We start from the raw sequence: 13,420 nt of genomic DNA, 5'->3' as shown, positions 1-13,420 counted from the left end.
CTGGTTGGTGTCTCCTAGAGACCACCAAATTACCCAAGGGAACAGGATGACCAACTCCTTACGCACCCTACCTCTAATGTGTAGGTAAAAAAAATCTCTAAGATCAAGGGGGACTTCAGTTTGAGTGACGTATGCCAGAGGTCTCATGCTGACAGTACTAAAACATTCTTGGAATTTCTAAACATTAGAGATGACAATTCCCTAACTCAACAAGTGTTGCATCCAACACGAGGGAATTCTATATTAGACCTGGTCTCGACAGATACAAAGGAACTGACCACAGAACTAAAAATGAATGGTTACTTAGGTACAAGTGATCCTGACTTGATCACAGTTATGGTGTGAAAACAGAATAAAGTCCACAACAGTGAGCTATATACCAGGGTGCTTTAATAGGGACAATTTCCCAAAGCAGAAAACATTATGAACTTAGTCAGATGAGAGGAATAATTGGTTCAGGAAAATGAGAATGATAATTGGGAATTGCTTAAGAACACTTTACTAGATGCCCAAAAAACCACAACTGAAGAAGGCCATACTGGTTAATAATAGACCTGGTTTAGAGGGGAAGCAAAGGCAACTATCAAATATATATAACAAATGTACGAAAGGGAAAGTTGCTAGTCATTATTATAAATCAGAAGCAGGGAACTGTAGAAAATTTATAAGGGAAGCAAAGAACACAAGGGGAAAGCTATGGACAGGAGAGTTAATGACAATAGGGGGGAGGGGAGGTGTTAGGTATATTAGGAACAAAAAGATTCCTAACAATGGTATTGGTCCATTACTAGATTAAATGGTAGAATTATCAATAATAATGCAGAAAAGGTAGAAGTATTCAATATATATAATCCTTCTGTATTAGGAGGGGAAAACACAGATGATGTAGTTATATGATAACACTTTCATTCCACTAGTATCTCAGGAGGCTGCAACACAACCGCTACTAAAGGTAGACATCTTTAAATCAGCAGGTCCAGATAACTTGCATCTGAGAGTTTTAAAAGAGCTGGTTGAGGAGTTTGCTGCACTGTTCATGCTAATTTTCAATAAGGCTTGAAACGCTGTGGAAGTTCCAGAAGACTGGAAGAAAGTTACTATTTTGCCAATATTTCAAAGGGTAAATGGGATGACCTGAGTAATTATAGGCCTGTCAGTCTGACATTGATCCTGGTCAAGATAATGGAGCGGTTGATACAGGACTTGCTTAATAAAGAATTCAAGAAGGGTAATATAATGAATGCCTATCAACATGGGTTTATGGAAAATATATCCTGGCAAACTACCTTGATACCTTTTTTGATATTACACATTTAGTTGATAAAGTTTATAGTTTTAATATAATATATTTAGACTTCTGTAAGGCGTTTCACTTGGTACCACATGACATTGATTACAAAACTAGACAGGTATCAAATTAACATGGCCCACATTAAATGGATTGAAAGCTGGCTAACGGACAGGTCTCAAAATGTAACTAAGTGGGGAATCATCCTCAAGCGGATGGGTTTCTAGTGGAGTCCCTCGGGAATCAGTTCTTGGCCCTGCACTCGTTAACATTTTTATTCATGACCTGGAAAAAACAAAACCACCACTGGTAAAATTCGCCGAGGATACACAAATTGGGGGCGTGGTAAATAATAAAGAGAACAGAGAGATCTGGATCGTTTGGTAAAGTGGGTGCAAGCAAACAATATGGATTTTAATAGGGCTAAATGTAAATGAACAAATCTAGGAACAAAGAATGTAGGCAGTACTTACACAATAGGGGACTCTACCCTGGGAAGCAGTGACTCTGAAAAGACTTGGGGGTCATGGTGAATAGTCAGCTGAACATGAGTTCCCAGTGTGATGCTGTAGCATGAAAAGGGGAATCTCAAGTGGGAGCAAAGAGGTTATTTTACCTCCATTTAGCACTGGTGTGACTGCTGCTGGAATACTGTGTCCAGAACCACAATTCAAGGAGGATGTTAATATATTGAAGAGGGTTTAGAGAAGAACCACAAGAATGATTAAAGAATTAGAAAACATGCCTTACAATGATAGCTTGAGCTCCTTGAGTCTATTTAACTTAACAAAGAGAAGGGAGCAATAGTTAAGAATGGGCTCTTCAATCTAGCAAAGAAAGGTCTAATACAGTGGTTCTCAAACTTCTGTATGGCTGACCCCTTTCACACAGCAAGCCTCTGAGTGTGACTCCCCCCCCCCTTATAAATTAAAAACACTTGTTTATATATTTAACACCATTATAAATGCTGGCGACAAAGCGGGGTTTGGGGTGGAGACTGACAGCTCGCAACCTCCTGAGGGGTCCCAACCCCCCAGTGTGAGAACCCCTGGTCTAATACAACCAATGGCTGAAGTTGAAGCTAGACAAATTCGGACTGGAAATAAGGTGTCGATTTTAACAGTGAGTAATTAATTAACCATTGGAACAACTTACCAAGAGTTGTGGTGGATTCTCCATCACAGACAATTTTTAAATCAAGCTTGGATGTTTTTCTAAGAGATCTGCTCTAAGAATTATTAGTGGGAAGTTCTCTGGCCTGTGTTATACAGGAGGCCAGACTAGATGATCAGAATGGTCCCCTCTGACCTTGGACTCTATGAAGAACAGAAAACACAGCTTAACACAGAAAGAAACTGAGGACTTTTCCATTCAAGTAACACTTTGCCATTCTCTAGAACCACTCCCACAAGGCTCTCAGAGCACTTTACAAACCACTATTCAGAAATCCTCACTCAGTTTTATGCCCATATTTTTGTATTTTTTTTTTAACTGCTGTTAAGTTTGTGTGTAAATGAACCCAGCACATCAGATAGAAAAGTAAACAGCACAATTGAAATAAGTAAAATAATTGATGGGTAAGAAAACTGAGGCATACAGCAGTTAAGTGTTTGCCCAAGATCTGAGAGTCAGTGTGAGAGCCAGAGTCCTACTCCCAGGTCCTGGTCTACGCCATAGATGACATGTTCCTTCTTTTGCTGCAAGTTGAACACTACTGGGGAGGTCAGTACAACATCACAAAAGGCCACATTTGGAACAGCATAGTTCTGATTTCCTCTCAGGGGATGCTAGTGACTTGAGCTTCGCTCTTCTGGTTTAGGTCATCACCACAGAAACCCAGGATGAAATTCTAGCCCTGTAACAAACTGCCGGTTCTTTACTCCACATAGAGATCCTCAAGTATGTCAACCCCTTGGCATATTTCACGTCTTCTGGTTAGTCAGCAAGACCATCCTAATAAGGCAAATGGAGAAAGGTTGAGTGTTTAATGGCAGCCTGTACCAAACTAGCTTTAATGGGCTCAATAACTCTTATTCAGAGATTTGGCATTATTAGAGAAGCTTGCCAAGTTCCTTTTCCCAAGGCCTCTCATCTCTGTGCCTTACTCGTCCCATCACTCCAAACAGTTTAGGAGCTGTCAAAGGAACTGGAGTGATAATTAGAGTAGTGATGTCAGTAGTACCTGAATGAGCTATTATGGGATACCTCTACTATTGATCTGCTAATAGCCTCTTCAAACAGATCCCACCGCTTCAGGAATAGAGCTCCACTGGTAAGTAGCTATCTCTCGGACAGCAACTCCATTAGCTGGGTGTCAGATCATTTCTTGTAAAAAAACCGGAAATACTTCATAGGCCAGCATGCATTCTGGCTTTTATTCCTCTCTCAATATGGTGTTGTGTTCTCTGCCTGGAATCTGAGCCCAGCCACATCTCAGAAAGTAGGTCTCAACCTTTTCTCATTCTCACCAAACCCATGCTTTTGACACAGTCAACAAAATTCTACTGCAATCAGGGTGGATTGATTTATATCAAAGTGATCTAAGTCACAGATTTAAATCAGCAAGCATAAACCTTGATTTAAATCACTGATTTTAATCTTGTTTTGCATTTGTACTTTTTAGTTATTTATGTTAAAGCAAAGTTTATTCTCATTGGCTGGTAACCATTAAAACATGATTTGCAACAAAGTATAGCCTATATACTAAATTTGGTGCAACTTTTTGCTAACCTGGAGAATATGCTGTAGTGATAAGCTATATAATTTCTTAAATAAATGTGTATCTTAATTTTTACATTTTGTATTATGCTAGAAAATGGTAAATGAGGCATTTCTTTCTTACTAGAAGAGGTCTTTTTTTTTTACTTGTGATTTTGTCACGCTATATTTGGAGGGAAATTTGAAGTCAGTTAAAAGGCAACAAAAACAGCTTTTTAAAAACTAATAAAAGTTTGCTGATACACAAGAAGAAAGTACCAAAAAGTTTATCAAAACATGTTTGCATTTAAAACTAATTGATTTATTAAAGGAAGTATTATCTGTAGTTAGTGATTGTCTCCTTCAAGATTTTCAAACTAGTAGATCTCATTCTTTCACACCCTGTTTTCCAGTCGATGAATAAACATGTTTTTCTGCTTTTTCAACTACAATTGGTTTCATACCTTTGAATGAACTAGTGAATAAACTGAAATTAAGAAAATATTTTCTCAGCACTTGCAGAAAAGATTACCACTGTCAAAAGCTGGTTTAGTACATCAATAAATTTTGATTCCAGGTGCTTAGTCAGTGACTTCCACCAGTTCAGTGATTTGACTTTCTTTAAGATTTGGCAGCAAGCATGTATTGCTTCATATTTTTAAATTTAATTTATTTTAATAGATTATAAACGTAGGCCTTAACACAGTTTGTCATAACTTCAAATATTTTTAAAGTAAACCATGCCTTACTAAAGTCTAGGTATACCACATCCACCACTTCTCAATTATCCACAAGACTCGTTATCCTATCAAAGAAAGCTATCAGATTGGTTTGACATGATTTGTTCTTTACAAATCCATGCTGGCTATTCCCCATCACCTTACCACCTTCCAAGTGTTTGCAGAGGATGGATCTAGACTGTTCTCAGTGGTATCAGATGACAGAACAAGGAGTAATGGTCTCAAGTTGCAGTGGGGTAGGTTTAGGTTGGATATTAGGAACAACTTTTTCATTAGGAGGGTAGTGAAGCACTGGAATGGGTTACCTAGGGAGATGGTGGAATCCCCTTCCTTATATGTTTTTAAGGTCAGGCTTGACAAAGCCTTGGCTGGGATGATTTAGTTGAGGACTGGTCCTGCTTTGAGCAGGGGGTTGGACTAAATGACCTCCTGAGGTCCCTTCCAACCCTGATATTCTATTCTATGATTCTAAAAGTGCATTTAAGTTGTATTTAAAAAAAATCAAATTTAAATCAGAAAAATCCAATTAAAAAAAAAGGATCGATTTTTATCCACCTGACTGGATTGTGGTTAGGATGCAGCTCCCTCCTCTCCCCCAAAACATCCCTCACCACTGACACCTGTCTTTCCTGCACAGCTCCAGCTATAAACTCCTGGCAAACACCCATACAGATCTCTCTTCAGAGTTCCCCTCTTGGGTAAATGAACCCTCATTTCAGAGTCTCGAAGTCGGAATTGAGAAAAAACTGGTTGATCCTGTCTAATCCATCCCTGCATTCTCTGCCTAAGGCAGATTGCTCCCTACAGGACATTCTCAAAAGTTTTGTCCAATCTAGTTTTAAATATACCAAGCAATGGGGCTCCCGTCCCTCCCCCTGGGAGGCTGTGGCACAGCCTGACAAATCTCACCAGCAGGCTCATTTCTGAGATTTTTCTTCCTTATACTGGGAGAAGAGGAAAAGAAAAGCAATTCTCTAAGAATATCAGGAAAGCGGGAGCATTTATCTCCCCACAGGATGCCTGACACTTGGAAAGAATCAAGGAAGCTTTTGAAACCTGCCAGGCTCCTCTTAACATTTGGCCCACTTTCCCTCCACCTAGAAATCATCCCCTTGCACTGTGCAGCACACTGCTACATCAGTGCCAATATACAGCAGCATTAGAGTCTCTCTGTAATTCGAGGACAGAGGCTTGTTTAATCTTGTAAATCAGAGCTTTCATTTTCATTGGCTCGACAAGAACAGAAGCCAGCTGGGCAACCTATACAGGATACTAACTGAGGCATGCCACACTCCTTCACACAGTAAAGGGACACAGCTTTCCAGAACAAACTCCCCCACAAAAAGTCACCTAGCAATCATGGACGATTCATTCCCCCAACTGTGTCATTCTTGGCAGGGTGGCTCTAGTAATGTGCTTCAAAACTGCCAGGACACTGAGTTGGAGAAAGCAGCATAGGCTCTCTGATGACCACAAAAGGTCAGAATCTTGGCTTTAGGTCTCATCTGAAACATGGTACCCCTGAAAGCCCAGTGCCTTCCTCCATGCTGGCAGACTGTTCTTCTAGTGACTCAGAGGGAAGAGTACCACTTACCAATGACACTTCCATCAGCACGTCCTTGGAGGTTGCCTATGCAAGTTCTGATCCACCTTGGCAAGATCTGACCAGATCACAGCACCAGGTGATATGGCTGCTGCAGGTCAGTTTAGGGAAATCACAGCTTGACAGGATAAAAGGTTATTTTTGGCGCGTGGGCCTGTGTACACATGCTTACACCTTCCAAAGCGTCCTTAGGGAGAATGACTTATGTTTCTACAGCACCTTTTATTCTGAAGGAGCCCAAAACATTTTACAATCTGAGCTATACATTAGGAGACTTGCTCCATCCATCACTGAAATGCCAACACCCCCCTCACATTTCTAAAAATGCCAGAACAATTGAGATGATGTGCTGTTTTTCAGACTGTTATTTTACTGTCACTCCACAACTCCCTGCTTCAGAAACTTAGTCATGTGTTAGCACTTGGTTCCTTTCCCACTCGGTCCCTCTTCACAAAGTCACACTATTAGGGAAGTCTAAGCTGGAAGTACTCAGAAAGGAAGTGGTAATTCAAACAGGGATGTAGGCAGTGAGACTGCCTCCAAATCTGGGTGCCCTCATCCCCCTATAACCGTAGCATGAAGAGTGACAGATTCAAAGACAAAATGCCAAGCCAAGTTTAGAAACCACCAAGTCCTCAGGACCTAAAGTCTAGGAGCTAGATCCATAAAGGTGATTGTGGCTCAGTGCAGCAATATCTGCCAATTATTTTTGTGGACTCCACAGCCCCAAGTTAGGTGCCCATGCTCCTATGCAATGCCTGGGGAGAATGGCATGCCTAAAACCGGAATTCACAGAAGTCAAGACGCTGAGTGGGGAGACAGACACCTAAGCTAGTCAGTAGGAAATGCCGAGGAGAAGGGGTGGGGCCTCAAAGGGAGCTAGGCACCGAACTCTGGGCTGGAGGGAGGCACCTCTCTCTGCTTGGGATTCATAGCCACGAACCCACTCCTGTGGCACCAAAGCCAGGTTAGCCCTTTTTAAAAGCAAAAGAACAAGGTGACAGTGGTGTCCTCCTTCTAACCAATAGCTAGGGCACTCACCCAGCATGTGGGAGACCTGGGTTCAAATTGCCCCTCTGCCAGATTCAGAACAGGGACTTGAAGCCAGGTCTCTCCCTTCCCAGGTGAGTGCCCTAACCCTGGGCTATAAGGTATTGTGGGGTGAGTGTCTCACTCTCACTTGATGAAGCTGTTCCACTCTGCTGGGCCAGAAAGAGAGAGAATTACTATCACCTACTGCAAGGGTCAGCAACCTGCAGCATGCGTGCCAAAGGTGGCACGCGAGACGATTTTTACTGGCACACTGCTGCCAGCCAGGGTTCCGGATGCTGGCCCCGCTCAGCCCGTTCCCTGCCAGGAGGAACGGAACCCTAGGTCGGCAGCGGGCTGAGCGAGACCGGTGGCCGGGACCCTGGCTGGCAGGAACCGGCAGACGGAACCCTAGGTCGGCAGCGGGCTGAGCGGGACCGGTGGCCGGGACCCTGGCTGGCAGGAACCGGCAGACGGAACCCTAGGTCGGCAGCGGGCTGAGCGGGGCCGGTGGCCGGGACCCTGGCTGGCAGGAACCGGCAGACGGAACCCTAGGTCGGCAGCGGGCTGAGCGGGGCCGGTGGCCAGGACCCTGACTGGCAGGAACCGGCAGACGGAACCCTAGGTCGGCAGCGGGCTGAGCGGGGCCGGGACCCTGGCTGGCAGGAACCGGCAGATGGAACCCTAGGTCGGCAGTGGGCTGAGCGGGGCCGGTGGCCGGGACCCTGGCTGGCAGGAACCGGCAGACGGAACCCTAGGTCGGCAGCGGGCTGAGCGGGGCCGGGACCCTGGCTGGCAGGAACCGGCAGATGGAACCCTAGGTCGGCAGCGGGCTGAGCGGGGCCGGTGGCCAGGACCCTGGCTGGCAGGAACCGGCAGATGGAACCCTAGGTCGGCAGCGGGCTGAGCGGGGCCGGGACCCTGGCTGGCAGGAACCGGCAGATGGAACCCTAGGTCGGCAGTGGGCTGAGCGGGGCCGGTGGCCGGGACCCTGGCTGGCAGGAACCGGCAGACGGAACCCTAGGTCGGCAGCGGCCCAGACTGCCGGTCTGGGGTTCTGTCCGCCTGCTCCTGCCAGCCGGGGTCCCAGCTGGCCCTGCTCAGCCCGCTGCTGGCCGGGGGTTCCATTCACCCAGGCCGGCAGCAGGCTGAGCGGGGCCAGTGGTCAGGACCCCGGATGGCAGGAGCCAGCGGATGAAACCCCAGACCAGCAGCGGGCTGAGTGGGGCCAGCAGCCACGACCCCGGCTGGCAGGAGCTGGCGGAACCCCAGACCGGCAGCAGGTGAGCCACTGCCGGTCTGGGGTTCTGCCTGGGTCCTGGCCACCGGTCCGGGGGACTCTGCATTTTAATTTAATTTTAAATGAAGTTTCTTAAAACATTTTAAAAACCTTGTTTACTTTACATACAACAATAGTTTAGTTATATATTATAGACTTATAGAGAGAGACCTTCTAAAAGTGTTAAAATGTATGACTGGCACACGAAACCTTAAATGAGAGTGAATAAATGAAGACTCAGCACACCACTTCTGAAAGGTTGCCGTCCCCTGACCTACTGGCTAGCACACTCTTAGGAGACCAGGTTCCAGTCTCTGCTCCAAGAAATATTTGATAACAAATGGGACAGCTTCAACGAGAGAGATTGAGATGTTCACCCCAGAATGCCCCTGGGATGATCAGGGCCAGATTACCCTTTTGTAGGCCCGGGGCCAAACATATTTATGGGTCCCCACAGAGGCAATGGACCATGGCAAGTCAGTCCCCAGAATGAGAGGCCAGCCAGGGGCAATGGGGGTATGCCCAGCACCCCTCCGACCCCCCCCACACACACGTGCACAGTAACCCTGCACACCACCACCCCTGCCCACAGCCCCACCACAACTGCCCAGCACCCCCTCAGACCCCCCACTTCATAGTGCCCCAACACACATCTTCCCCGCCCCCTCACAGCCCAGCACCTCCCCAGAACCCCCACTGCCCCACAGCCTGCCTCCCGGCTGCACTCACAAACCCTGCTGGGAGGTGACTGTGTCTGCCAGGCTGAGCCAGCAGCGCAGCCAGGGCTGGTCCCAGGCGCAGGAATCACTCCTATCTCTCGGAAGTGGCACAGTCAGCCAAGCCAGGGCCTGCCCCAGCTGGGCTCCCTCAGGACCCACTTGCATGGAGGGGCCCACCCGCCCACATACACTTGTCTGAGACTGGCCAGGCTTCTGCACCAGTCCCAAGCGGCTCAGCTCCAGGGAGACACGCGGGGCCCCACAGGTGGGAGCCTGGCCTTGGGTAACTTCACAGCAGTCTGGTGAGACCAACCAGATCTGTGACAATCCTATAGTCCAGTGGTTAAGGCACTCACCTAGGTGTCGGGAAAGTTGGGTTCAAGTCCCTGCTCTGAATACAGGAGAGTGGGGATTTGAACTGTGGTCTTGCACAGCCTGGGTGAGAGCTCTAACCACTGTGCTACTGCATAAAGACAGCAACATCACCTCTTGCTCCTCAACTGTGTTGTGCGTGCTCTAAAGCAGCTTCTGAGCCCACCTACCAAATCAGGCCCCTCAGAGAAGATAGGGGGCAGAATGCCGCGTTTGAGGGTTCCACAGAGGCTCAGACATAAAGAAGAGGTCCAGCAGCTCAGCAGTGTCAGGACTAAGGGAGCTTTGCCTATACTCACCAGCTGAAACTTATGCGCCCAGGGACTTTCGATGCCTCCAGGGTTAGGTGGCAGCTGCGTGGGGTTCTAAGGATCCAAGTTTTGAACCTAAGCACCTAACGTGGCAATTAGGCACCCAAAGGCCTTTGTGGCTCCAACCTGAGGTGACCAGCTGTACAGTGCAACTAAAGACTGCGCGAGAACTCTAGGAATTTCAGGAGTCAAGTCTTTCAAGACAAACATGTAGTTTGTATCGGAAACAAAAAGCAGACATTAAAAAAGTCTTAACGCGGTTCTAGGATAAAATTGCCAAAGGCTCCTAAATCATTTAGGTGCTTAAGTCCCATTTTCAAAAATGACTAAGGAGACTCTGTTTCAGTGACAGCCAATAGGACTTACGTTCCTAAGTCATTCTTGAAAAGGAACTTCTGAAAATTTTACCCTGGTCTTGTTTCCATCACAAAATAAGAATTCTGCTGTCCAAAATTAGCATATCACATTTTGGGTCACACCACCCAAACTCAGATACCAACCAGTGTCCTAATCTGTTAACGTTCTTCCTGCGCTGTCTGGGGGTGGGTGGGGGGGAGAAGGCTGTTTTGCTTTGTTTTTAAAAAGAACTCACTGTTCCTTTGTTTTTAAAAAGTGCACCCACTTTACCACTGTTCCTCAGTGTCCCTGCAGGACAGAAGGGATTTTAATGGGTCAGGAATGCAGAATTCTGCCAACTCCTAAAAAGAGCCAGCACTGAACTACCCTGTGTAAGATTCCCAGCCTTGAATTCACCTATGGCTAATCCAGAACAGCTCAGACAGTTGTGGCACAGAAATCTGACCTGAACCTGTTGGTGCATAAGGTGACTTCTTCACTTATTGAACATGGCAAAGGCAAAAGGAAACCTCTTTCAAGACAGTCACCTTGCACTGCCTATGATCACAGGGCTCTCATCACAGCATTGATGGTCCAGACTCTGTCTGGAGTCCCCTTTGGTTCGACCTTTGCCTCACTCACCTCCCCTGAGTAACTGTACTTTCCTTTCAGGATCTGCCGGTACAAGCGGGTTCGGTTGTCATCCTCAAAGGGCATAGTTCCACTCAGGAGGATGTACGAGATCACACCCAGTGCCCACATGTCCACAGAATTCGTGTAGGGTTTCCTGACCAGGATTTCTGGAGCAATATACTCTGGTGTCCCACAGGTGGTTTTCATTAGGCAGTCATCTCCCTTCTTCCGAGCACTGGCTAGCCCAAAGTCTGTGATCATGATTTTAGAATCCGTTCCAGGGTGGTAATACAGCAAATTCTCTGGTTTTAAGTCCCGGTGCGTGATGCCCAGTGTATGCAAGTACTTTACCCCATCCAACACCATCTGCAGCACTCGGGTAGCATCTCTCTCAGTAAAGGAGCCTTTGGCAATGATTCTATCAAACAGTTCCCCTCCAGTGGCCAACTCCATCACCATGTAGACTCGCTCCTGGGTCTCAAACACCTCAATGAGCTGGATGATGTTTGTGTGCCGGACCCGTCGCAACACACATAGCTCTGATTCGCACACTTCCCTCCCTTCCCGATACTTGGTCTCTATCATCTTGATTGCATATGGCTGCTTGGAAGCCTTATGTTCCACCCGCACAACACGACTAAAGCTGCCTCGGCCAATCAGGGCTTTGATGTCATACTTGGCGGTCACCCTGGGGTCAAATTTGGCACGGTACTTAGCCACTTTGTTCTTGCGGGGCTCAGGCTGCTCCATGTAGTTAGGTGGGTGGCCACTGGAATAGGGGTTGGTGTGACGAGGGGGCGAGGGGGAGCCGGCTTTGATAGCAGCTCCACCGTCATCCTTGATGAAGTGCTTGTACACGTCATTTTTATGACCAGTGTAAGGCTCAACCTTTTTAACCAGATCTAACTGAACGTCCGTGGGGGGCTCGGGAAGCACTTTGCTTGTCCCACAGCCCATCACTGAATGGTGCTAATCACCCATCAAGGCATTCTCCCAGGGCGACATCAGCAGCAACCACATCTGGGACAACTCCCACATTCGAACCTTTCAAAAAACAGAGAGAAGAGAGCTAAGAAGTAGGAATTAGAGTAACGAAGATTTATAACATCAAACATCATGCAAGCGACCCCTGGCTCAAGACACAGCTGTAGACAAAGGATACAGCCACGCTAGTAAATGAGGTGGGTCTTACGATGCATTAGCTAACATGGTAAAATCACTGTGTGCACAAGGCAGTTATACATTAAACACATTAGCAGGTCAAAGTAAGCCCTAGAGGAGACCCCAACTGGGGTCAGAGTTAGTTAGTACATTTCCCAGCATTATGGTAGGCCTGAGCAGAGTCTCCCTAATAGGACGGTATCCTCTCAGAGGAGGCAAGGTGGGTGAGGTAATATCTTTCATTGGACCAAAATGAATTGGTGAAAGAGAGATGCTTTCCAGCTACACACAGCTCTTCTTCGGACCTGAAGAATAAAAGATATCTCCTCATCCACCTGGTCTCTCTAATATCCTGGGACTAACATGGCTACACTGCAAACAACAATGGAAGGTAGCCTCTCTTGTCCAGCTTAGGCTTTTGTAAGGCACCCATCAACCTACTTTCTGGATATTATTTGTAACCTCAAATCTCTGATTACAGGAATGCCACAGCCTCCCTTGGAAGCTCTCTCTCACTGAACTCTTCCTAAACTTCTTCCTCATATTTAACTGGGAAAATGTATCTTAAGTCTGTTACTTTTCATTCCATCCTCACTGACTAGTGATAGCTGATACCTGTCCTCGTATAACATCACTCTACCAGTAGATCATTGTCTCTATGCAGTCATCTTTTCTCCATGCCAAGATCCCTTGAACATCCCAACAACTCTTATTTTCCAAAGCTTTGGTCACTTTAGCTGGTCTCCTCTGATATGCTTGGTTGTTGTTTTTTTCAAATTGCTGGCCAGATATGAATACAGCCCTCCAGCTAAGGCATGAGCATTGTTATATGGCGTGGAAGAAATCCCATGCTTGTTTCAGATGTGATATTCTATGAAAGTAAATGTGGTTCAACAATTACCTATTCTCAGCTACAACTGCCCAACCATTATCCCCTATTCTATAACAGCACATTTGATTATCCCTTCTGTACCTCCACTGTTTTCTTCCCTTGATAGAATCTCCTGGGATTCATTTCAGCCCACTTCACTCATTTACCCAGGCCAATGTAGTCTGTTTCTGTCCTCCCAGGTATTGGTGATCCCTTTCAGCTTTGTATCAGATTAAAGGATGGTCAGTACATTGACTGCTTCAACCTCCAAGGCTTCAGCTAACATACTGAATAGTACCAGACCGAGAACGACCCCTGTGGAAAACCCATGATACCTCCGCCTAATGTATCACTGACCTATTCATCATTACTCCGTGCTCT

At 46.3% G+C, this 13,420-nt stretch overlaps 1 protein-coding gene across 3 annotated transcripts in view; it reads right to left on the bottom strand.

The window, feature by feature from the left end:
• The window catches only part of PSKH1 (protein serine kinase H1), a 74,711-nt gene that overhangs the window by 38,159 nt on the left and 23,132 nt on the right, over positions 1-13,420 (bottom strand). For all 3 annotated transcript variants that reach the window (XM_039503777.1, XM_039503775.1, XM_039503776.1), the window contains exon 2: positions 11,017-12,051. In XM_039503777.1, the coding sequence (XP_039359711.1) occupies positions 11,017-11,964 (948 nt within the window). In that variant the 5' untranslated portion in view covers positions 11,965-12,051. The remainder of the gene's footprint in view (positions 1-11,016; positions 12,052-13,420) is intronic.

The sequence above is a fragment of the Mauremys reevesii genome, linkage group 16 (assembly GCF_016161935.1).
Source record: "Mauremys reevesii isolate NIE-2019 linkage group 16, ASM1616193v1, whole genome shotgun sequence".
NCBI classification, from domain to species: domain Eukaryota; kingdom Metazoa; phylum Chordata; order Testudines; family Geoemydidae; genus Mauremys; species Mauremys reevesii.
The sequence above is the reverse complement of the archived record's forward strand: the minus strand, read 5'-3'. Positions and strand labels throughout refer to the sequence as shown.